Source organism: Acanthisitta chloris, unplaced genomic scaffold (assembly GCF_000695815.1).
Source record: "Acanthisitta chloris isolate BGI_N310 unplaced genomic scaffold, ASM69581v1 scaffold4950, whole genome shotgun sequence".
Classification (NCBI taxonomy): Eukaryota; Metazoa; Chordata; class Aves; order Passeriformes; family Acanthisittidae; genus Acanthisitta; species Acanthisitta chloris.
The window spans coordinates 93,902-119,302 of NW_008652082.1; the positions used below are offsets into that span (position 1 = coordinate 93,902).

Consider the following 25,401-nt stretch of genomic DNA (forward strand, 5'->3'; position numbering starts at 1 on the left):
AATGTCAGGCAACAGCAAGGAGGGCTTGACAACAGGCTATGCATGTCCAGTCAGCACACCTCAAAGCTAGGGTGCACTTTTCCTCTGCGGGTGCAGCATGACCAATGGCACAGTTAGAGAACGGTATCTACTCCATGTCTTCAGAGAGCCAGAAAATAGGGAAGAGAAATCTATGTCCCACATCCTATAGTGCTCCTGCAACCCATAGCTTCTTTTGCATAAACCTATGCTGCCTTTGCATCAAGAATTAACTCAAAAGTCATTTTAACATATTATTTGGATAACAATAGGAGTTTTTCAAACACAGGATGTAACATGACACAAGTGAGGGAGCCTTGGGTAATGAAAAAATTCCTGGCTGTGCCTCATTAGAAAGTTATTCCAAAGATAGGGATAGAACAGACACTACTTCCATGCCAAACTGAGAAATCAAGAATACTACAGAATGCACAACAGTGGTTTGCTTTTAAGAACTAAGTCACTCTGAAGTACATTTAACATCACAAAGGACTGTGCTAGTAAGATTTTCAAATGTATCACTCATTATAAACAACTGCCCTTTCCAAGTTCAAAGAACTTTTCTCTTCTGGTAGCACATAAAGACACAAGGACAGGCCTCACCCAAGAGTGAAGTGCTCAGTTCAAGGCGCATCAGTATCCTCAAGCTATTCTGAAGGCAATACAGCTTCTAGGCATTGGACACATATACCCATGAGCAGAGGAGTTTTGCTCTTGAATTAACTTCACTGCTACTACTAAAACCTGAACAGCAGCAATGTTTCATGCATGATTTACTAACTACAGTCCAGTTAATTCTCATAATCTAAAAACATTTAGGTTGTGAAGAAAGAGTTTGGAAGATGAGCAACTGGCTTTTCTAGTGCTTACAAACTGCCAGCACATAAATTTTAAAAAATGGTGAATGGGACATGCTATTTTTATGACACCAAAGGTGGCAATGTGCTCTTCCCTCTTACTGTTCAGCAAGTTGGATTTCATTCTTAGGTTAGGCAAAATTAACCTTGACTAGGCAGGGTTAACAGCAGAGGAATGCCTTCTGTCAGACTGCATTCTCCATCCCTTTGCTCATTCAAGCTGAATTTTTCTATTCCAGATGACCAGACTGAATTTTGCTGAAAATTTCAAACTGATATGACTCCAGATCTCAGAACAAGACCAGGAAAACTATGTAAAAACTATTAAAAACGGGAGAAAAAAGTAAGAAACGAAGAAGAAGAAAAAGGTACAAAACACTCATAGAAGGAGTGTTCCCTTTACTGGAGTGATTTCTCCTGCATCTTCTATTTTCTTCCACTCAATTAAACAATGACACCTGATTTGTAGCACTGCATTCATTCAGTGAACATGAGACCGATTTGCTCTAGAGATTAACCAAGGCTGGGTCTGGAAATAGGCTGTTATTTTTTAGAACTCCTTCCTTTCTCTCAAAAGGTTACAGGTATGTACTGCACAAAGTAAAAGGCCATAGGATGTGAAAAGAGTTTCGTGGTTAAAGTAATTAAATACATCTTGCTTAATCAGATCCTAACAGCGCATCTGACATCGGAGTAATCCTGGGTAAATCACTTATACTAAACTCATCACAGTTGGATGCTAATTGCATGTTCTTCATTTAACATAAACCCTGCTCGAATAGGCAGCTAAGAACACTCACAGTTGTAACTGAAATTATTGAATATATAGATACACATATAGAATTACAAAAGTACATCTTTGATAAATATTTTAAAGAAAATCTCAATTTCTTGATTTGGTGCCCAGAAGCAATGGTTATTTTTGACATCTCCTGCGTCTGTCTGTCCCATTTGTAAGACAGAAATAATGGTATATCTTCTCACATCCCAGGAGGTCATGAAAATATAAATGTTTATGAAATATAAAGGTTTAAAATGCCCTCTTTTATTATAGGGATAAGCACCTTGTAAAATCTTAAGAGGACATGAATAATTCTGAATTTGGAGAAGCAGTCACAGGAGGAGCAGTAAATAAGGCACAAGACCCCAGTGCATAATGCAAATAAAAGGAACCAGTGTAGAGCAGAAAAGCTAACAGCACCATCACCTTCTGCTCTGCAGCCAGCAGCAGGAAAACCAGGCAAGAAGGAAAGGGAGGGTGTAATGAGGCAGCTCTGGGCTGCATTAGAATGCAGACATGTACGGGTTGAATCACAGGGTTGTGCATGTGGCATTTGAAGCTTTGCTTTCAAACCTGCAGGGAAACATTTCTGGATTTTTAACAAGCCATTTGTTTTCAGGCCTCAGCTAGGCCTCAGTCTTAGCCAGACACCCTTCCCACTAACTTCTTTCTCATTCCTTCCTTTCTATTTATTTTCTCCTTCCTTACACACCTTTGGAAAAGGAAGCTGCTCCTTTTCTGGGAACTTGAGGAGGAAGTTGGAAGAATGTAACTGGACAGAGACACTGTTTCCAATCCTGTGTGCTGTCCTAGAGACCCTCATTAAGAAACTCAGCTCAGAAGCTGATCAGCTTTCAAAAAGAATCAACTGAATGCTGAAAGTACAGCTATAGGGTCCAAGGGGGCTTTAAAATGTTCTGCAATTTGAGGGCCTAATGAAGGAGGCAGAATAGATCTTGGCAGGATAATATATTTCAATATATTTTTAAAGAACGTGGCTCCAAAATCTTATTTAAACAATTTACATGGGAGGTTCTTTTTGAAGATCTCAGTTCTGAAAATTTCATTATCAATGGTGAGTTCTGAAAGACTTATTCTCTATCCTCTCAGAAATTAAGGATTTTGTAAACTTTCTCTCCATCTTAAAGCCTATTCAGTTTTTTACTGCCAAGCTAATAGAGAGCAGTTCAGGGACTTAGCATCCATCACTGTGTAGAACTGCTTACTGAAAACTATGTCAATGTAAAGCAAAAAGTCAAGCAAGGGGTCTTTGAATCTAGGAAAAGCAGAAGAAAACTAAACAGTGATTCTGATGATTCTACGAATTTAAAGACAAAACTCAAGTTTCTCATCTGTATTTCACTTTAGAAATGTATAATTTAAAGTTATTATGTCTACCCCAAAGGATGGAGATGTGAAGCACACCTCAGGATCACCACACAGCCTGTAACAGCCACTACCTCAAAAAAGGAGAGAAAGTTTCCTTACATACATTTCTTGCGACGTCCACAAAAATGTTGCTTTTGAAACCTTCCATGGTGGTAACCATTCGCTTGAGCATGATACTCGTGGGAAGTGCGCATTCTGTGATGGCCAAAAGAAAAGTATTTGGGATGGGACTGTACTGTGTACTGGTGCACCTTCTGTTCTGCCGTTCGCTTGTATAACACATGAGGGTGGTGTCCAGCAGGTGATGTGTAGTTGTGCTCCTGTGCTAGCTGCTGAGGTAACGGAGATATAAGGAACTCGATCTTCCGTGTCCTTATCAAACCTGACTGAAAAAAGAAATACCACCACAAATTAGAGAAAAAACTGTCGAGACTCACAGCTGGAACATGCTAGCTCTTAAAGCAATCTTCCTGCAAAGCCATGTGCACCTCTAAATTAAGTTTACTGGAGATAATCTGGATAGTCTTCCTGATTAAAGTACACATCATTTCGCCTTGGAGATGACCAGGTTTCACATTTGGTAACACACAAAACAGGACTGTTGTGGGATTGGCAGTAGAACATCTTCACACAGTACTATGGATAATTTCACATGCAATATTAACCCCTTCTTCACAGTATAGATCTGTTTGTGTGTTCGTGCACAGGATATGCAGCCTCACATAAAACGGAAATGCTTTTGGAAAACACAACTTCTCACAAATGCATATATTAGTAAAACAAAATATTTCAATTAAGATTCAGGGTTTTCCCAGAACAGGGTATCACCAAACAGGAATCCCAAACTTAAGGTCACTCTGAGTAGAAATTTACATACATTACAAGACAGCCACACAAAGTTGAAGCATCTGAATATTTTAGCACTGTCATTCAGTAATCAGCTCTCCACATTATGATTATTAATCATAATGATTATTAATCATAATAAATTAACACAATTCAAATTTACACCCTCCTACAACAGAAAGCTAATCAGTGAAAGCAAGTATCTGATTGTATTCCTTCTTGGATCCCTGAAAGACAAAAGTAAGTATGGGAAAACTACACTGTAGTTTTCACATAGTATCTGTGCACAAAACTGCACATGTGATGAAGTGTTTCCAGGATCAGGGCCAGGGAAATGTGGGTGGCACTGAGGAAGTATTTCCATGCAGCTCATTAATCAGTTTTGATTTTATTTCATTTCTTGGTTTTGTAAAACATGTAATAAACACTCCTTTTTACCAAATCAAAAACCAAGAAGTAGTTTCATCAGGTAATTCTATTACATTATATATGTAATACTAGACACAGATTTTTCTTTTGGATCAATGCCAACACCCTCCTGCCAAAACTGACATCCCACAAGGACTGAGTATCTCTTAGGCTTCAGAAAAATATGCGCAAACACATGTCAATGGCAAACCATCTCGCCCAACATCTTAAGTCCTCCCAGATCATGATTCCACCTCCTTCCTCAAAAAAGTCTTCTTTGAAAATGCAGATATGACACATGTATCACCTATGCCATTCTGAAATGGATGCTCTTCTTTAGCCTATCCAGGGCCAGAACACCACGGGGATCAGAAGGAGAGCAGTTTGAATGTCTAATGTAAGCATTGTATTTTTTACAAATCTGTGGAATTTTCTGCACTTTAAGAACTCGTGTTTACCATGAGTAAAACTCTATAGAAAATGAAAAGCAAGTGAAAATAGAAGTTACATATGAAATTTTCACAGCTTTAACTGTTTACTAAGCTAATGCTGAAACTGATTTCAAGTCTATTCCAGCTGAAAAGATTCTTCAGAGATCTACAGGTCCTCAACAGTCTGTAACCATCCACTATACTCTTTTCATGGAAATTCACTTCCGTTTTTCCAAATCAAAGGCATAAAAATCATACTGTGATCTTAATTTTGGCAGTAGAAGAGATCCCATGTTATGAACTGAGAGGGTCTAATTGCCCTCTGAATTTCAGTAAGGAAACAAACATAAATGATATTCTGATTACCAAATTTGCCCCCTCCCGTTTCTTCAACATGAATTCATAATTCTGTATCTTAGCCTGTATCTGCTTAGCATTCAAAAGGAAGGTTAAAATTGCCTCCATCAATAAAAGACAGGTTTTAATTAATTGACAGGAATTTAACTTGCCTGCTCACTGCAGAAAGTTGGCACATTTCAAATGTCAGATCACATTTGATCATGACAAAATACTTCCCTGTAGGGAAGAGGACTAATATTTTCATCTCTATGATGTGTGTCATCACACAATTTGAAGTGGTTCTGAAAGGCAATCTTTATCTACTAGAATGCACGGATAATTGGGCGTTGCCAAGTGATTTTTGTTTTTCAGCTAGAAAACAGAAATGTAGTCAATCTGGTTTTTATTTCCCCCTTTTAAAGGTTTCCACATCTGAAATTATTCCTATAGGATTCATTTTGTAAATGATTCAAACCATATGGAAAAAAGGGGTTTCTACATTTTCCTGTAAGAAACTGTCCCTGATGTACACCAAGTTTCAGCCTCAAATGTAATTTTTATATTTAATGTTACAAGGTGGATTGAGAATTCAGAATGGGGAGAAGAAGCAACTGAATTCTGGGTCCTACATGTATGTTGCTGCACCTTCATAGAGGCTGCAGCTGACTGAGTGCCTTACAAGTGTAGTCACTTTTTTCCACCAGAAATGACCCTAAATCTCCAATAAGACTTCTTCCTTTGGGCTTTACATCAGACTCATCCTCCAAATGGAAAAATTCTGTGTGAATGAAGGATACCTTCTTTTTGACAACATTCAGTTTTATGAAGTTGTCAAGAAGAAAGGGGAAGTCCACAGAGAAGTCTGGACACTCATTCAATCACCGATCACTTTCTGTTTCTTCCAGGTATGGGACAGTTTCAAGGATTCATGTTGAACTAATTATTTTGGTAATTCTGAAGTAATGCTGAGAATGCTGACCTGGCTTCAAACAAGACTGCAGCCCCCCAGAGCACTGCAAAGAGGGCAATGGGACAACAACTGCCAGGTTCTTTTCTTGCAGGTTCTTGAAATTTTGTGTTAGGTAGAGCAAAGTGGCCTATGGCTACAGTCATGTTGGCTGGAAAACATGCCAGCTGAGAAATGCCATAGCATTGCTCATTGGCAGGAGACTGGCACAGAATTATCTCTTCTAACTTTACACTGCCAAGGAATTCCAGTTTCTTGAAGGTCAGATTTTGGCTAGTCTGTCCTCCAGGGTGTTCTGGGATTTTTTTCTACGAACACATGAAACATCTCTGTAAATGTGAGCTAGATGCAACATATTTATCCAGCTCAAACACTTCAGTAGTTGAACAAATGCTGTCAAAAGTGTCATGGAAATTTATGCATTGGGTTTCCTATTGTCAGCATAGTATACATGTGATTTTCCTTGAATCAAGGATGTCCTTCCATTAACCTTGATGGGTTTAGGGCACAAGGAGGAGAGGGTCAGATAGGTCAAAACTCCATTTTTAATTCAGATTCTTTGCAATTATAACACCATGAGAGGAAGCAGGATGACAAAATCTAACATTCTTCTAAGTCTAGACAACACAGCATGAAAAAGGCCAGGGACTCCTGTCTATTCCTTCTGTCTCCCACTGTGGCTATCACTAATAATAGCAATAAATTTGAGAATATGGTGGGAAGGAACACCCAAGAGACTGCTAAGTTGGAATTCACTGTGCTCTTGTTCTTCCATCCCCACATACATTTGCTATCCTTCTGTAAGGGATATTCCAGTCCATTGGAAAGAAAATGGAAAGATGTTGTCCTGTGTGGCTAGCAAGTAATTTTGAATCAATAAATTAGCAGAACTTGCAGTTTGCTTGCAGAAAAGTTCAGAGGAGATGAGAAGGCAACTCTCCTTCTACTCATTATTTGTTATGAAACATATGATTAAGTCTGGTCTAAAGGAATTTTCAGATCCAGTATGTCTTTGTGACATTCTTCAGTCTCTGGTATTATCACCAAGATAAGGCACTTGCTTTGTTTTCTTGGTGTGTTTCAAAAGGAAGAAGAATCTCAAAATGAAATTTGGACAAGGGAAATGATAACATGGTATCTGCTTCAACATTTTTTTCATTGAAGATAAATTATAAGTTGAAAAATAAGCAGAATTTTATTAAGCATTCTAAAAGACCATCTTAGCGATACCAAACCAGGTAGACCTTCCACTGATTTTCAACACACATGGAACAGTTTTGAGAGTCATTATGCTAACATATCTGTTCCTAACAGGTCTCACTGGCCTCTTACTTGCTGGAACAGCACAGAGGCTGCTCCCATTTGCTCACCTGTGTTCTTAAACTCTGAGTGAAGCCTTTGGCAGCTTACCAGCCTGTAAACCTAATTTAGTTTGAGGTTTCAGCATCTCCAAAAAAACAGACTTTGCATAAAAAAACAGAGCAGTGAGAGTGAGTGAAAGATTTTCAGAACTTCTATTTCTCACCCATAAATTAACAAAAATAAGTTCTGAGATAACAGGCAAATCCTTGCTCCAGACTAGAAAAGCCTCATGGCTGTGGGGTCTCTGTTTGCATACAAGGTATTTTCATTATATGTCAATTAAATTAAAGGCAACAGCTTTATGCATATTGAAGTTAGAGGAGTTTCAGAATCCAGATGCAAATAATGAGGTAAGAAGCATAACGAAATGAAACTGAGAATTAAAACAGATGAATAACTGAACTGCAATGTCTCTGCTAAACATAACCTCTTAATACTGACTGATATGCAGTTAAATTACAGTTTGTACAAAAATAAGAGTATCTCAACTAAACAAAGTGCTAAAAAGTATCCATGTCTTTTCTAAGGAATATCACTTATATTCAGAATGCCTTATTCAGTGTTATGAGCATATACATAAAATTAGGTATTAAAAACCCACTGTGTCTTAACTGAGAGCAGCTAAAACAACGGCCAAAGAAATTGATGAAGTCTGTACCATTAGATGGATGTACATGTGCTCAAGATGAAAAATCTCTCAAAAGGAAGAGTTAAATGTCATTTCACATCCATTAAAATAGTTCAAATATTCATGAAAAGTTTTAAGAGACTTGACAAAAGGCCAACTGAAATTGGCATAAAGCTTTCCACAGACTTCAGTGGACATTGATCCAAGACTTCTGTTGTGTTATTTCCCAAATGCCCACATCCTAAAAAACACAAACCATTGATTCCAACACATCTTAGCAAGAGTTACAGCACGTAAAGTACAGAGACATAAAGTACAATTTTTAGTTCTACTTATAAAAAAATAAAATTATAAACTAAGAACTTCCCTTAAATACAAAGAAGAAGGAGAACAGATGACCTGAGAATGGTTGCTGGTTATTTAAAATCATCTAAGGCTAAAGATGCCTAAAAATGTAGTTTTCACATCACAGTGTTGTTGGGGTCATCTTATGTTATAGCAAATTGGAGTTCATTTTCTCATCCACTTTGCAGTGAGAACTCCTGAAATTATCATATCTACAGTTCATTTTAATCAAACTCTTATTTCCTGCCCTGGTGGTCTGCTAAGCCTCTGGTGCTTTGGTACCACAAAGGAAGCACAAAGGACCCATCTCTGCAACCACAGAATTGCCTGCTGAAGGAGTGGACTGCCCTAGCTCAGATGTCCCACCTGTGGGTTCTGTCTGCCAGACCGTTTCCCATACCAGAACAAAAGGCATCTTAGAAGCCAAAACAGGGTATGATGGAGATCCAGAGAACATGAAGCTATTCACACAACCTAGAGCTATGCGACAACAGCCAGAAGTCGTCTTTGGGCCCAGACTGGCCTCTAGAATCAAGCAGATGTCAATTTTTAAATACTAACATACAGCAACATGCACTGGAACAGGAGAGGTCTCCCCACAGCTCCTGCACCTCTGCTCAGACTCCTCCACAGAGGCACTTCTCTCAGGTTTTATAAGCAGATAATGACCATTCTTTCACAAAGTACAGAAATGATCTTCGCATTTGCTATCATCCCTACATTCATGCTTGGAGCACATGCTGCAAGGCAGCCAGTGGCAAGCCAGCCCAAACTAGATCTGCTAAGAGCCTAGGTTATTAGCTGAAGCACAGCATAACTTTATGTGTGGGCACAGTATTTTGTAACAGCAAGTTCATGGCCAGCAGGTTGGAGAACAGCAGCAGTGACTTCAGATGCATTTTAAACATACACTTGGAGAATTCCATGTGGCAGTCCCCATACATGCACCAGGAGCCTGGGACAAAATACTGCCAAGACAGCAGGAAAAGTGACAGCTGTTCAGAACAGGTTTTGGGTCAAGCCTTGAAAATTGGGTAAATATATTGTTTTCTCACATATGACAAGGAATCCCAGAAAGAATAAAGTCCTGTTTAGTTTACCAACATTCATCTTATGAATTCCTTTCCTCCAAAGCAAGGATATTCATCCAATACAATGACAAGGCTGCTCAAAGCAATCCTTCATTATGCAGGCACTCTAAATAAATTATGTTTCTTTAGAGAAAGTGTCATGAAGTAAACTCACCTCTTGGGATGGGTTAAGTTGCCAGTCTGAAAAATATGTGAGACTATAACCTTACTACAGTCAAAAGCAAAACTACTTCCAAGAATTATAGCCAGCAGCATAGTACAGCCTGACCTGGAACTGCAGATACCCGATATTGCTGACTTTTTGAGAGATAGGTTATTGAGCCCCTCTCAAGTGAGGGTCAAAATGTCAATGCTCTGGAAAATATAATCAAAATTAGCAAATTAAGATGTGGAATTAGGTAGAAAAAAATGACAAGCAGCATATCTGGAAAGCAGAAAGAAGGTGCTGAATTGCAGAAAGTGTTGCTGAGGTGAAAGGTATTTTTACCCTCGGGAAGCATCAGAGGCAAACAGCCAAGCCAATAGCAGTAATCATGGTAGTGCGTTCCCTCTCCACTCTGACCTACAGTCCCTTCTCTGGGTGGTAGCGGCAGAGAGGACAGCAGCAGCTGCAAAGCTGAGGTGGATTTTGCCTCCATACAACATTTCTGTCCCCCTCAGAAGGGCATTTCACACAGACACACATGTTATTGAAGCACTGGACGATGAAACAAACTGCTGAGCCACTGTGACAGGGACACGATCCATGATCTGCCAAGAAACAGAGAAAAGTCTGGACCCTAAATCCATACACTGATTGTTAAATTAATGACAGACTTTTACAGAATGTTAAGCACCCAGGAGCTCCCATTGAGCTAAACATTGTCTCTGCAAGTATTTCCAGAGTGCTTTTATACCAATATGGGAAAGAAAATGTTCTGGGAAACTAGTGAGAATGGACTCTCATGAGGTTTCCAATAATACACATGTATTATTGAAGTCAGAAATCCCACGAGTAAAACTCAGAGCATGTCCATTTTTGATCCTATCCCAAACCAGGCAGCACAAAGGCATGTGAACACACTACAGGAAAGAGAAAATTTAAGTTAAGTAAATTTTTCTATAGCTTTTATGTTTGCCAAAAAAATTCACTTATCCTTCAGGAAGCCTGTAAATGGGCAGTTCCTGACAACTACCCCAGAGTCAGGGAAGCACAAAAGCGATGTTTTATTGGTCTGGGTCCTTGGCCAACGAGAATAACCTTAGCAGACCTTTACTGATTTTCACCAGAATGGAATACCTGGCTCTGAACCACGGCAAATGTTTAGGTTCAGTTAATGGCCTTTATACACACTAAAATATTTTCATTGTGAAAGCATTAGGATCACTGGCTGCCTATTCTGATTTGAGAATTGTCAACAGATCACATTTTTCTTTAGAATCTAAGCGACTCACAAAAATAACTCAATTGTTCTGTTTTCTAACATAATATAGATATCTTGCAAATGTAAAATGTTAAGAGTTAACAACATAGCATTTCATTGTCTGTGGATCTGACAGGAGGGGAGCATGATGTTTAAATTGCCAGTCTGAGTTAGTCATGAAAGACGACTCTGTTAGGTTGCTCAAAAGAAGTGCTATGCAGAACACTCAGCAATTACTAAAACAAGGTAACAAAACTGCATGTCTTTAATTACTGCTATAAGAACAAAGCCAGCGTTATCTCTGAATAGTGCTTTTGTGTTTTGGTAGTTGACTGAACTTGTTTAAAATATCCTTATGCAACCGCCTGTCAGCATATGGCAAATAAGGAAATATTCTTATTTGTTCCTCCACTTTAAGTAATTGAACCAGTAACATTGGTATTTAAATGTATTAAATTGGTATTTATTGCAGGGTAATGAGATATTCTAGAACTAACACAAAGTTGACTGCTTTGCTACAGATTAAATACTTGCTTGTCAGTCTGTGAGCCCCCTCATTTCTCATGTTTTGGGTGGTTTTTTTTAAAAACAACCAGAAGCAGTCATGATAAATGAACAGAAAAAAAAAGTTAATGTAAACTACAGCATTATTACACTAACTGTACACCAATAATATTTAAGTGAAGTGTCAGAGGTTTCCCAAGTTGCACTCAGGATGTCCTCGTTTCCAATTCCAGCAGGAAAGCTCCCTGGCTCCTTGTAAAGCTTTTGGAAGGCAGTTAGCTAAAACCAACAGCTCGAATTTAGTCTTGGTAGCTGCACAAGCACTTGGGTATGGCCTGTTCAAGAAAATCCCTGCAATAAGATAAAACCTAGATCTGTTATTAATTGTGATAGTTCTGAAATCCAGCATGAAGCAAACAGGAAATAGCAGGATCATTTTATGAGTGCATTTAGGCTTCACTTTTCCTAAAAAGAGGCAGCCTGCTCCTTGTCCTGTGCTAACAGTGGACCAGTTACTTACGATAAATCAAGAACCACAGAAAAACTGATTTCAGAGGAATGGCTAGTCCCCTAATCTGATATCTCATGTACCTGCGTGCACAGCTTCAGAGAATCCCCGAAGTGTAAGAGGAGGTTCACCTTTCAGAAATCTTCAAGCATAGAAAATGCAGTCTTCTGTGTCCTCTATTCTGTGTAAGAGCATAATCATGTGTTCTAGAATCAAACTTGAATGGTTTGGGGGTTTTTTAGTGAAAATACAGCTTTTCCTGTGATGATGGGACTTTGGCAGCTGGACCTTTCAGATCATTTCATATCCTGAGTGAGAGTAGCAAGCAAGCCTGAAATACTCCCTCTCCCTTACAAGACACCCTGTTGAACCTGCAGGCAATAGAGAGACACACTTACCCAAGCACTGGGTCACCAACTGGGGCTACCTGATGGCAGACCTTTCACTCTGTTCAGAAGTCTTGGCTGCAGAGTGACTCACACTGACTGCATCAAAACCCCGAGCAAATGCTCTGCAAAATCTTGCTTTACCACCCATACCCACTTTTCCCCAGTGAAGATTCTCCAGATACAAGCTTCAGCCTGACAGAGCTGATGCAAATGAATTTGAGGGGGCAGAAGATCTGAGCCTGTCTGACCTGGGTTAATTTGCATTCAAACAAAATAAATCCAGCTCAATTCCCACAGCAGTTTTGCTTTGCTATGAATAGCTCAGGCAACTCCAATAATGAGGAGCTCTAGTTACATCTGATTGCCAGCTGTATTGCTTACTAAGAAGTCAGGTCAGTCGTTCAAACCTTTTAATTTTCCTTATTGGAATATACATTGCTATGGATTAGTTACATGAGAGAGTGGTCACAAGGAACTCTGTAGTGAGCAAAATATCAGCTTTGCTGATATTCCACATACACAGGCATATACACATGTTGAAATATCTGTGTGGGAAGGAGAAAGGCAATGGAACAAAAGCACTCAGGCTATTAAGGGAATGGAAAAGAAGAAGCAAGGACGACCCAAGAGTGAGACTGCCAGGCTGACACATGGGTTATCTGGATTATTCTCCCAGTTCTTCAGCATTTCAGCTTCTCTGTTCCTTATTTCTCAGTTTTATATGCAGGCTTTTGTAATCAACCCAGAAAATGCTCTAAAGAGACTTGTGTAGACTTACATTTGACCCAAGCTGGGTTGTTCTCCTAAAGTGCCTAACCAGACAACATCCTTAGCATCCAGAGCTTAGGTTACAATGGGCATTTGAATAAGGAGTTATTTACTGAGATAAGTTTAGCAACTTCCATCTACATTCCATGTCATGAAAAAGTGTCCTATTTGTAGGCATTGTTTACAGTCACCAAACCTGCCTTCACCATATCATATCACCAAGTATATTGTGAGTCCAGACATTCGTTTTTCTCCCTGAAGCCAAAGGACACCAGTCTCCACTGCTCAGCCATTCTGCATTCACCTTTGTCCTGGTTTAAAGCTGTGCACACTCATTCACACTCCTCCCTCACAAATTAGCCTAGGCTTCTATTTTAAGGGAATAATGCCCAAAGGTGAGCATGCTTTAACTGCTGTGCTGGAGTGACTGTGCTGAAATTAAAATCAGGAAACCTGGCAGGATTTGTCCCAGACTAGAAAAGGTTTTAATATTATTATAATAACCCTGTAATGTTCTCTGCGTTATCAGGAAAAGGAAAAAATAAAGTGAAAAAGAGAAGGCTGTGCCTGAAAGCAGCTTTTTCGTCTGTGGGATATTCCTTATATTAAATTGGTCCAAGAAATCCTGATATCTATTGCACAGATGTTGGCATCACATTAAACACTATAGGCCTTATTGAAATAAAGATGCAGTGAAGACAAGAGAGATATTTGCCAACAGCTCAGAACGCTGCAAAGTTATCAAAGGATGGTTTAAAAAAATAAACAAATCAGCATAAGATTTAGGAGGCAAAATTTCCTAAGCAGTCTGATCTTTTTTCTTCAATGAATCTACTGAACTGCAGGTTAAGCAAAGGTCAGGTTAAGCATAGATTAAGAAAAAAATCCCCAAGAAGAGGAATGTGCTGTCAGGGACACAGAGGCTCTGGAACATCAGAGAAGTGTTTGAGAGTCACAGGCACTTCAGTCTCAAATTTAGTTCCTAGTCTGAGGGCCTGAGCTGCACTCTGCTCCATCCTGACACCAAGGGATACAGGATCCAAGCTGGCTCCATGCCAGGCCACAGCCAGCAGGGATAGAAGCGCTGCACAACTCAGCTGCTGGTGGATCTTGAGCCCTTTCCTAGAAATCAGGACACACTTGATCTGCTGAGGAGTGCTGCACCAGTAAGTAGTGCATCAAAACACACTAGCCTCCATAAACAAGAGATAATTTGTCTACTTTCATAGGCAAGAACCATAAAATTGGATATGCAAAGTGACAAATGTGGCCATCCCATTCCAAGTCTCCCTAACTTCCCTGCTAGAGCCTGTCCTCAAGCCCCAGTCTCTCATATTACTGTATCCTTGACTTATCCCCAAAACAATTTGGCTGCTCAATGGCCTCTAAAGGGGCACTGCCTGCCAAAAGACTACTGGCATGACAGTAGTCAAGTACTCTTTTGTACTACACATTTTCCTACAGAAGGTTACATGTGCTTCTAGGAGCTAAAGTGCAATCCTGCCACTTCTCAGTGTGAATTTGCCCAGCTTAAAGACACGACTGTTCATGCAATCCATCTGGATCATCAGTCATTCACTCCACCTTTTCTTCCTTCCAGGTGGTAACGCAAACAGAGGAAAAGCCAGAAGGAGCTCTTGTGAAACATTTCCTCTCTTCACAGCATGTTGCACCACACACTCCTCCCACTGCAGAAAACCAGCAGTGTTAATGTGCTATGGTAGTAAAGTAGGCACAAATAGCACCATTGGGAACTTAAACATTTGGAGTGTATATATCATATAATCAGGAAATGCCCACCCTCTTTATCTGCTTGGAAGAAGGAAACTGAAGGCTTTGTAATTTTAAACTGCCCATCAGCTGCTGAGTCAATCAGGCATCTTCCTGGGGAGAGCCAGCACACACAACACTGGCAAGAGAAGAGAGAGTTTTAAGCTACACTCCCCATCCTCTTGGAATAGCTGCAACCCAAGATTCCATATTTGATCTCCCCTGTCCAGGGCTGAACCCCTCAAAAGGACTGGAATAGGACAGTGACCTTTCATAGTTTTTCAGACTATTTACACAGTTACTAATTCTCACAAGTTTCACCAATCTGAAATAAACTTGAATTTGTTTTCAATAGCAAATAAATTTTATAAAAAAATTTACAGATTTACAGCAACTTGCTCCTTTAACATATTTTAACAAATCATTTTCTGCAATAATCCACCATTCATCCACTTACTACAAAAATGAAAGATAATTTTTAAAGAGACATTTGCTGTGATTTAAGTCTTTTCCCGGAAGAAAGACAAAGGTGTTGATTTAAATGATAATTACTCTTTTACTAATACATAAGACAGTTATTGAATGGCAGAAGAGATAACAGCCTAAAGAGCACTGCCTCGTGCAACTTTATGGATACCCAAATATATCAATATTTCACAGGTAATGGATGCTGAATTGCACCATCTTTTATAAGACAAAGATTAAATAAAGAATTGGCACCAATTCAGTGCATTGGGATAGGTAAGTATGTAACATATATAAATTCCTTTTTATTGGCAATTAAAATGCAAGAAGTCAGGTCCAAAGGCAAAGGTATCATTAAGGCATGTGGCATATACATGGAGATATTTCGGAGCATATGGGCACCATTCAGTAGGCAGGAAACAGCCCCATTGGAAATACTCCTCATCTTCTTCTGTTAATCCTAATACAGGAGTAGGGCTGTGGAGGCAGATCGACCTTGGCTATGCAAAAATGATAGTCTGCAGAGGACAGACCATCATTTGGGGTGAATAACACTTCCTTGTGGTTTGTTTCTCACATTAGAGTGTGTTCCTGACTTTCCCAAACAGTAGTCTTTCAAATGACTAAATAAATCAGGTGAACAGCCACAACAAAAAAATACACTATTCCATCAGCCTATTTGCGACTAATTTAGCATCGTGGTGCTGTTCTGTGCACCAGAGAGCTAGCTTTCAAGAAATGCTTGGAAAATTACAACAAAAATAAACTTCTCATGGCACTATAACCCAAAAGCTGAGAACCTGTAAATAGAACCAGTGCAATATTCAGAGGTCAAGACCACAGACTGGCACATTTTCATTCCCAGCTTCAACTGTCTATGGCAATGTATCAGCCTCTCTTTCTGATTCAGCTTCTGGTCCAAACTGTCCTTTCACTGGTATTCCATCTGTCACACAGGATGTTGGAGAACACATGCCTTTGCTGCCATACCATTAGACTGATGTTTACTGACACATGGCACCAAGTGCACACTGTTCTGCCACGACTCCCACTCGGTCCCTGGGATCACGCATAGTCTTCATTAAGCAAGACCTGCTGGACTCCGAGCCTCAGGCAGTAGAAATGACCACCCACCTCTCTTGGTTAGCACAAGAGCCAATTAACCATTTTTGTAACAGATATGCAATTATTCACCTCTCCTACCATGAGCAGAAAACGAATGAGGTCTTGTCCCCTACAGGTGTTCCAGGATGACAACAGATAACATCCTTGAGCATTTTTGCAGCTCAAATACTGTCAAGTCCACCTCCTGCCTAAGAAGGGCAATAAGCCTCAAAAGCTACCGTCTTCTTTCCCTCCCAATTCCAGACTTGACTGTATCAGGACTTGATTTGGGTTAGGCCAAATAATCTCTCTACATTTACTCTTGGCTTAGTATTTTTTGGTGGCCATTGTGCTTTCTTTACTTCTTCATTGTCAGAATACTCTGGCTGCATAGTGGAATGAAAACACTTAGCACTAGAACACTAAAACCTAATCTGGCAATGGCAGGCACTAGATGCCAAGCACTTGAATGCATTTTCTTGCAGTAGTAGCAGGAGCTCATTCTCTGGGAATCTGCCTGAGCTCCTGCCACATTTCACTCCTGGTCGTTACTAGTCTTAGCCATCCATGTCTGAGCCAGCACAGTGTCAGCCTGCAAATGGGTTTCTTTGCCCTTCACCAAGCTATTTTCCACCATCAGACTTCTGAGTCAGTGAAATCTGATTACACAGCATCACCTTGGATTATGCACAACACGCATTTTGAGGTCTGCCAGTAGAAACAGACACGCTTCACTTTCTTGATGAGCCAGTGGTGCTTCCCATGTGCAAAATGTCTTTATAAACCATTGCTGTAATGTTTCCCAAAGAAGTGATGTGCCTATTGACTCAAGAGCCAAGATGGCACAAGGAGGAAGAAAAGAGAACATCTCCTGAGGCCAGGTTCAGATCCAAAGCAGTCAGCATAAAACTTTTTACCCATCACAAGAAGTTTTAGCTGAAGCCCATAAACCAGCAAATACCTGTCAATGAGAGTGGACAATACTGGACTGCAGGAATCAATAAACATCAGCAGCTCACGTGTCTCAGCCTAGAAATTATTCTTTTTCTGCCCCTTTGCTCAGGCTTTTGCTGGTAGGGGCAGAATAACAAGCTGATCATCAGGAAGTGATGTCAGGAGTGTAAAAAAAATAAATCCATATGTCCTTTAGCATGGCTTTCAGCACAAAGAGAAGCAGCAAACAGAAGGAGGCTGGAGGTCCTCTTGTGGTAGACTAGTCTCTACAGTGAAGAACAGACTATAAGGAATTCTTTTTTTATCAGAAAAATTAGCAAGAAAGTGCAAAAGTGGCAGAAGCCTTTTTTGTGTCTATGCCATAATCACGCACAGTGGACTGAAGAGAAATCATCTCAGCCCTAGCCCATGACCAGTATTTTAATACTGAGTTTATACTTGGATCTAACAAAACAAAGTACATAACCTTCTGCCAAGTGTTAATAAGAAAAGATACTGGGTAGCCATATTTTTAGAGAAGTTTAAACTTTCTACTCCAATGCTGCATTACAGCACTTACACCTATCCCTTACCATGACCAGCTTATACTTTAATAGCTATATTAACTTGAAATATTTCTTGAGGTTTAGTCTAGTCTAATTTTAAGACTTGCTGTTTTGATGACTTTTTCCTAAAAAAAACCAAAACAAGAATGAGCGTGTGGCGTAAGACAGGCCTGGTCAAGAAAGAACTGGCACTCTTTTCACTGAAGTGCAATAATTTGCACAAAGAAAGAGAAAATCTGTTTTTAATTTCATGATTTAAAAAGAAGTAATTATATTCTGGTGTTATATAAATTCTGTATCTCATGGCAAGGAAACTGCAGGTCTGAAGAATAATCCATGTTTCATTAGTTTGTGTGTTCTGCCGCGGAATATAATATTACATTCTTAAATTAGCTGGAAGCCACACTGTGCTGCAGAGTATAAAAACAAAAGTGAGGGCTCAAGCTAGGTCAAGCATATTTTGTATAGGTCCATTAAAAATCTCATTCCATTAATATTAATAAAGATGCTGAGACATAAAAGTCCTTCAATTAACATATATTAGGCAGGCAGGCACAAGCATTCAAGTGATCCCACTGTGAACAGCGAGAGCCCAGTCCTCATAGGATAAAGCCCCGAGTGTGCGGTGTACAGAGTGAGGCAGCCTGAAATGCTAATGCCCAGGAGAGTGAAAAGCCAATGCCCCATTGTCTGGGCAAGCAAATATCACTTTATTGCCTCAGCTTCCTCTTCTATTAAGCAGGTTTGTGCAGGGCCTTCTTATTCCAGTAAGAATAACTTCAAGACCTATTATCTTTGCCATCAAGCTTTTGTCTTTTACTAATTTTTGGCAGGAGGTAGCTGGGCAGTCACATATGAGATTGAGGAAAAGGATTTTCATCTGACTGTACAACTTGTTTGCAGATTTCCCTAGTTTATGAACTAACATTGTAAAAAAGAAATTAACTTGCATGCTCCAGAAATTACTCTGGACAATAATGGTTCCCACGATGCGGAGCTTCAACCATCAAGACTCATTCACTTGCATCTGACCTGATTATTTGACATTTCTTCACCCTCATTCTCAGTGACTTCCGAGCATGATAAACAATAAAAGGTTACTGATGTCAGCCTATTATGAGCCAGGATGTTGTTCTCATCTAACACAGAGTAAAGCCAGTACCAAAGCTTAATTAATACGTGTTTGTAAATTGTGCTGAGCTGCAAGGCATTATGATTTCAAGTTTGTTCTGTTAATGTTTACCTCAGAGCTTTGGTCAATGCTCCACTGTCTGAACCAAAGATCAGTTCTGCTTCCATCAGCTATTCACATAGCTGGTCAAATCACTGTCAGAGCAAATCAACAGAAAATTCCTTTAGCATACTGTAATTTATGGTAGACCTGTAGCAACAGAATTGGGATTAAAAATGGGATAAGAAAAGGCGAGAAAGAACTAACATTTCTGCTTCCAGTGACATGATCAAGACAGAGGAAAACCTTGTTTGTAATGGAATTATTCATTAAAATTCAATTCAGATATAATTTAAGGGCTAGTCAGAGACTTCCTAAAACAAAATTAGTGGGGTTTTTTTTTAGATAAAAATATACTGAAGTCTGAGTTTCAGCTTCTAAAACTCACTGCAGGCCCACTGCCAGGTTTCACTGCAGGGATAACTAAGTTTAACCCCTCTCCCATCAGCTCACTGAGAGAAGACCATGACAAAGTGAGACACACAGAGCTAACAGCTCCTGTATGTGGTCTGAAGTTCAGTCAGAGGAAACACTTTTGATGACTAAAAAGGCGGCTGATGCTAGTGGGGCTACTGTCATGTTATCACTGGACCCTGCAATTTCCAAAACAAGAAAGCAGGTATTTTCTAGAAAATCCCTAGAGGGCTATATACCTGTAAGCAAACAACATTACTCAGCCTCAGAAGAGAATGAAATTAGATGCAAATAGATTTGAAATGGTCTTTAAAAACTGACCAACGTATAATGGGCCATCACTGCTCTGTGTGCCTTTGCCTAGCATGACCCCAGCTCTTTTCTTGCCTCCATCCATAGACTGCAAATTTCCAAACCACAGGCATTGAAAATAGTCTTCAGACCTCCAACCTTCTCTCCGGTTTGCAGCAGTGGACAACAGCCCCAGTGATCCAGCTATCATCTCTTTCAAAGAGTATAGGGCATGCTATAGACCAGAAACACAAATGCATCCCTAAAAAGTTGCAAATTAGAAAACATTACCTTAACTGTCTCGGGAACTTAAACACAGTACTGTGACAAACAAAAATGGTAGGTGTCAAAACATTTGAGGGACTTAATGGACCTGGTAACAAACTACCAGTTATCATCCAGACCAGTTATGACTGGGCAGCCTATGGTGAACAAAAGTCAAGTTCCCAACTGAGTGCAAGTCTGCAAATCATAAAGCTACCATCATAACCAGGGCACTGGTTCTGCAGAGAGGTAAGGAGGGAATAAGCTTGGGGAAAAAAATAATGTTTAAGAACAGTTTTCATACCACTACTTGCTCAACTTAAGTGGAGTGTGTGGCTGGGCCAGGGCACAACCAAGACAATCCTGTGCTCTTCACTCCACTGCTGTGTCAGCTACCGATCTACAGGAATGGGCTGCTTGAGCTGGACTTGAACTACAGTTTCACAGACTGCCATTGTGTTTTGGGTAAACAAAAGCCTTTCCATGCCAGGTCTGCAAACTTAGTATCTTCTTCAAACACTTCTGAAGTGGACAAAGAAGAGGAGAAAGACAGAAATAAACCCTTGTTTCGGTTAATTATTAGTTACTAAAAGCTGCTATTCATTATTCAAATCTGCCTCTAAGAAAAGAGAGATCTGTGATGTGCAGGAGTTTGCAGCTGTGCAGAAGAGAACACATTGCCTCTCAGCAGCAGAGACGGTCCAAATGAAAATAGTGGCACTTAAAACAAAAATCCTCACGACATCAAAGACATCCTGTTATGAAGAGGTCAGGTCTGTGCAGACAGGTCATACTCTTCTGACCCTCAGGAAAGCAGTTGTCTATCAGCTTCACTCTAATGGACTAGAGAAAGTGTGAGAACTAAGTTTTGTGGAAAGACTTTGCTATAGCAAGAAAAATGCGGATGTTTCAAGTACAGAGTCTACTAATTGCTTTGGAAGTGATGATAACACTACTGCTCAACAAAAAGAGCCATGATGAACTGCCTGTCCCTGTACAAAGGGATGGCTCCCTGTTCCTGGAACCACTCTAAGGGTGCGGGCAATGATGCTTTCAACAGCCTGAAGTTTGGTTGGAAATGCACCGCAAACCACTCCCGCGCTCTGCTGCTAGTTAATAACAGGACAGGCACAAGTTACAGCTCCTGTGAGCACTTGAAAGCTGTTGCGCATCTGTGTTCAGCCAAAGTGCTCTCAAGTACACCATATTTCCTATATGTATGCGCCAGGTTTTTAATATAAAATCAGGAAGAAATGCAACCTCTATTACTTCTTCTGTTAAGCAGAAGCAGATTATTTCTCATCATTAAGCCTCTTTAATTCCATTTCTTACCTCTCAGTAGTGTCAAAATGCCTGAGATAACACTGCCTTTGTCTTGCAGAGCTAAAGGCAGAGTTAAACGGAAAGCTTATCAGCCAGATATGGAGAGGGATGATCAATAACTCATCAGCAGTTTAATGATGAGACCAGAAACAGCATCTTGCATGAGTCCAGCATAACTTAAAATATCCTTAAGAATATCACTTTTTCCCATCGGCACCTTACTTTCCTGTAAAGATTTTTTTCTTATTTTCATATTTAGCATATTACGGAGTAATGGAATAATAATGGAAACATGTTCATCAAAACAGTGGACAAAACAATGATCCTGTAAAACACAGTTTGTGTGTTTATATAGGATGGAGATGCAATGGTGTGTGAATACACAGACAGCCAAAGAAGTCACATGCCAGATGCTGTCCATATTGTGCTGCTACAATGGCAGAAAATGTTGGATTTGTGGATTGGCCTCTGGGTGGACTAAAAACAGTTTGAAGAATGAGACAAATCACCAGCTCTGTACTTAGTTTCTCTTCAAGGTCCCACTGCGCCAAATTTCATCTTATTTTTACAGCTGTAGGTTTCTAAAGGAACCTCATTGCAAATAGCAATTATTTTCTACTTTCACCAGCAGTCTGGCTCACTGAGTTTGATGAGAGTTGGCATAAGAACCTTAGGATTTGTCTCAACATATTTAATTGGACTTAAAAGCATGAGCTCTACGGATAGGAGGCTGTTGTTAGTATGAACTTAAATAATGTTAATACAGGGTGCAATTAAATGACTACAAAAAGTGGGTGCATGAGTACTGCCTGCCCCTTAGGTGGCCAGACTGCATTAAGGTGCTTTAATTTTGTGGCTTCTTTGATATTTTGAGCAAAGTCCTGCCCTCAGACATGCACACACAACCTCCGTTGTATTAATACATCTCCTGTTTATCTCTCAGTGCTACATCTAACCCTTTCTCCAGTTATAGACAACTGACAGCTCAGCAAGTGTAACATGATTCATCCTTCCCTCATCTTTCTCTTCCCTTGACTAGACACTAATAAAGGTAACAGAACTTAAGACCAGAGCAAGAGGCCTCTTATAACGACAGATTCAATCACATCTTACCAAAACCAGAGGAGGGCAATACTACCTCTAACTGAGGTAAATAAATAAAAGGAAGCAAATGGCCCACATTCACCTCCAGGCTAAACAGGTGCAACCTCTCAGGCCTTCATGTTAGGGTTAAATTTGGCCTGAACAATAAAACCGTGTATTACGCAGTTTTAATGGACCTGAACTGTTCCACTGAACTGTACTTCTTTTCTCTGACCCAGAATACAATACACAATCTCCTCTGCGATGTAATGGCAGCACAGTTCCTGACATTGTTCAAATGCTTCTTTCCCCTGGGCACACAGAGCACACTCACTATATACCCTCATCTGTGTCCTGCACCAGCTAGCAGCACCATCCCCACAAATGCTGTATAACAAACTACTCAGTCAGTACGGTCACCAGCTATGCTGTGTATTGGACTATAGTGTAAACTTGTTTGACTTTGCAAGAGAGTTCCTGTTCACAAGGGGGATGGGACTTCTGCTCCTAAATGCAGCTACAAATTATTTTTGTGAATGTCTTGAGAATACAATTGGACACCTCTGGGGTTTTCTTGTATTCTGCCCTGATTGATTGTGTGACTGCAAACAACTCACTTCATATAGGAGATTCTGCATATATGAATCTAACATAAGGAGACAAAACCAGGCATATATAAAGAGACAACACACAGTGATACATTGACTAGGAAACCAGCAGTATGGCTTTTAGATGTCATCATGGAAATGGAATTAAAGATGGTGAACCTACAACAGATGTTGTTTTTAATGCAGACTAAATAGCACAACATGTGGATGAGAATGGACAAGGGGGCAAGAGGAATGAGGTAGGAATAGAGATAAAACCACATTGAATAGGTCCTAAAATACCTAATGCCAGCATCATCTTCAGAAAAACTGAAAAATCACTGCAGTCAAAAAAATGACTGGGTTTAGCATAGTCTGCCTCCCAATTAGCTACCTAAACACAATTATAGGTAATAATAAATTAATAAATAATAATAGTAATAAAAATATAATTGGAATAAGTAAGAATTAGCTCAAATCAGGATTTTAGAAAAAAGAAAGATTTATGTTGGAAAGAATTGAAGAATGCAAATGGGGGATGAAGCAGTGAGACAAACCAGCCACCAGGATATACCAACTGTGAGAGCACACGGGACTGAAGGAAAATCCAAGAAGTCATGCTAGAGTAACAAAAGAGGTTTAATAACAGCAATAGTGAATATCAGCAGAGAAAGAAGCCAAAAATTTTGGATTAATTTCTATTCAGGCCACATTAAGATGCCAGCAAAAAGAGAAACTAGTTATGTATTTACTAACATAAACAAACTCATTGACCCAAAGTTGTTAAAAACACTACCCTTTGAGAGTGAGAATGTACTTACAAAATATATGAAAAAATTATCACAACTTCTGTGGAAGGAATGTATCATGTTCTCCACAGATAGTCCAGAACATAGTTTTCATTTAAAAAACAAGTAGTACAGATTCCCTGCTGCATAACAGATGCTCCAGCAAGTAAAGGATGCTGACTGAAGCAGGAAAGGGCAGAAGACAGAATAAAGCAGGTTTCCCATTGAAAATCAAAGCACCCAAACACTTTTATGATGAAGAAGCAGTGCTCCTAGTAAACTTGTGCACATTCCTCTGAAATGCTAATGTATTAGAGTAGTAGTTCACAAAAACAACATAGATTCAGTTCTGCCTTCTGACACACCAAGAAAATTGTGTTGACTGATGGAAACATTTGGCCTCAAATCAACAAATCAGCATAAAAATGTGGGGCCTTCCTGTCAAGGAAGCCATTAAAACACAAGAGACACAGATCTCTTAATAGATTATACCTAAGCAACAAATTCTTCCTCCTTTCCAGTGTTAAGGTCATCCTGCCTAACAAACCCACTTCATATAGACTCTCTCCAAAGTCTCCTCTGCAGGCAATGGCAGATAACAGACAGCTGAATGACTGAATACTCTAGGTCATCTAAAAAATTAGATCAAAGAGTCCCTGTAGTCTATTGAAATGCAATTGCTTCCAAATCACATTGTGGTGTTCCAGGCTTGAAAGAATGGGTCACTGCAGCTTTATTGTAGAGAAGCTACTGCTAATGAAAGGAACAATGGAAAGATTAGTGCTACCAACCATATAGAAGAAACACCACTTTCAGTTTAATTGCAGTGAACAAAGCAAATAGGAAAGAAGGGCAACCAAGTGACAAAAGTAGTTGGTGCAAAAAGGATATAGAAGCTATTCACAAGGCTTTCTTGATCAGAGCACACCATCCAGACTTAACATATGATTACTGAATTTGGATCACAGCAAGAAATGACATGGTTGTCATTACAGAAAACTGATGACATGTTTTTAAGAGGGTCCTTGTAAACTGAAAGACTATGAATCCTGGGATTCATTAAGTGCACTGAAATTAATAGATCAATAGGAGGAAAGGAACAATTATACTCTGGGATACCTGCTCTACAGGCGATTATTATAAGTAAAGGTTTACTTCATTTACCAGTTTGAAATGACAATTTAAGGTAAAATTTTTTGATCCTTTTAACAAATTAAAGAGAGATTCTGATTGTTGATAATCTAGGTACTGCCATAATAAAATTGTTCATGCCACAGTATTTTTTCTCTTTTAATCAGATTCTGGATCTTTTCTAAGTGAAGCTTGTCAGTTGTAACAACCTCTGTGATGAGACAGTGGTAAAAGATCCATTTCAGTTTCAGTTAAGATCACCACATTCTGTTCCTCAGTGACCTGAGGCAGGCTTGAACCTTCCTTCTCCAGACAAGACTTGACATGCTCAACTTCACTTAGCTCAGAAAGCATGTTAAAAACCAAAACGTGACCAAACAGGGCAGACCACCTAAACTGTACCTGTTGTGTGTAGGG

General features: G+C 39.6%; 1 protein-coding gene across 1 annotated transcript in view; it reads right to left on the reverse strand.

The window, feature by feature from the left end:
- Positions 1-25,401, reverse strand: part of ADAMTS18 (ADAM metallopeptidase with thrombospondin type 1 motif, 18) — a gene marked incomplete at its 5' end in the record, with an annotated part of 73,176 nt that overhangs the window by 44,273 nt on the left and 3,502 nt on the right. Inside the window, one exon of the mRNA XM_009075736.1 lies at positions 3,149-3,431. Coding sequence (XP_009073984.1) covers positions 3,149-3,431 — 283 coding nt within the window. The remainder of the gene's footprint in view (positions 1-3,148; positions 3,432-25,401) is intronic.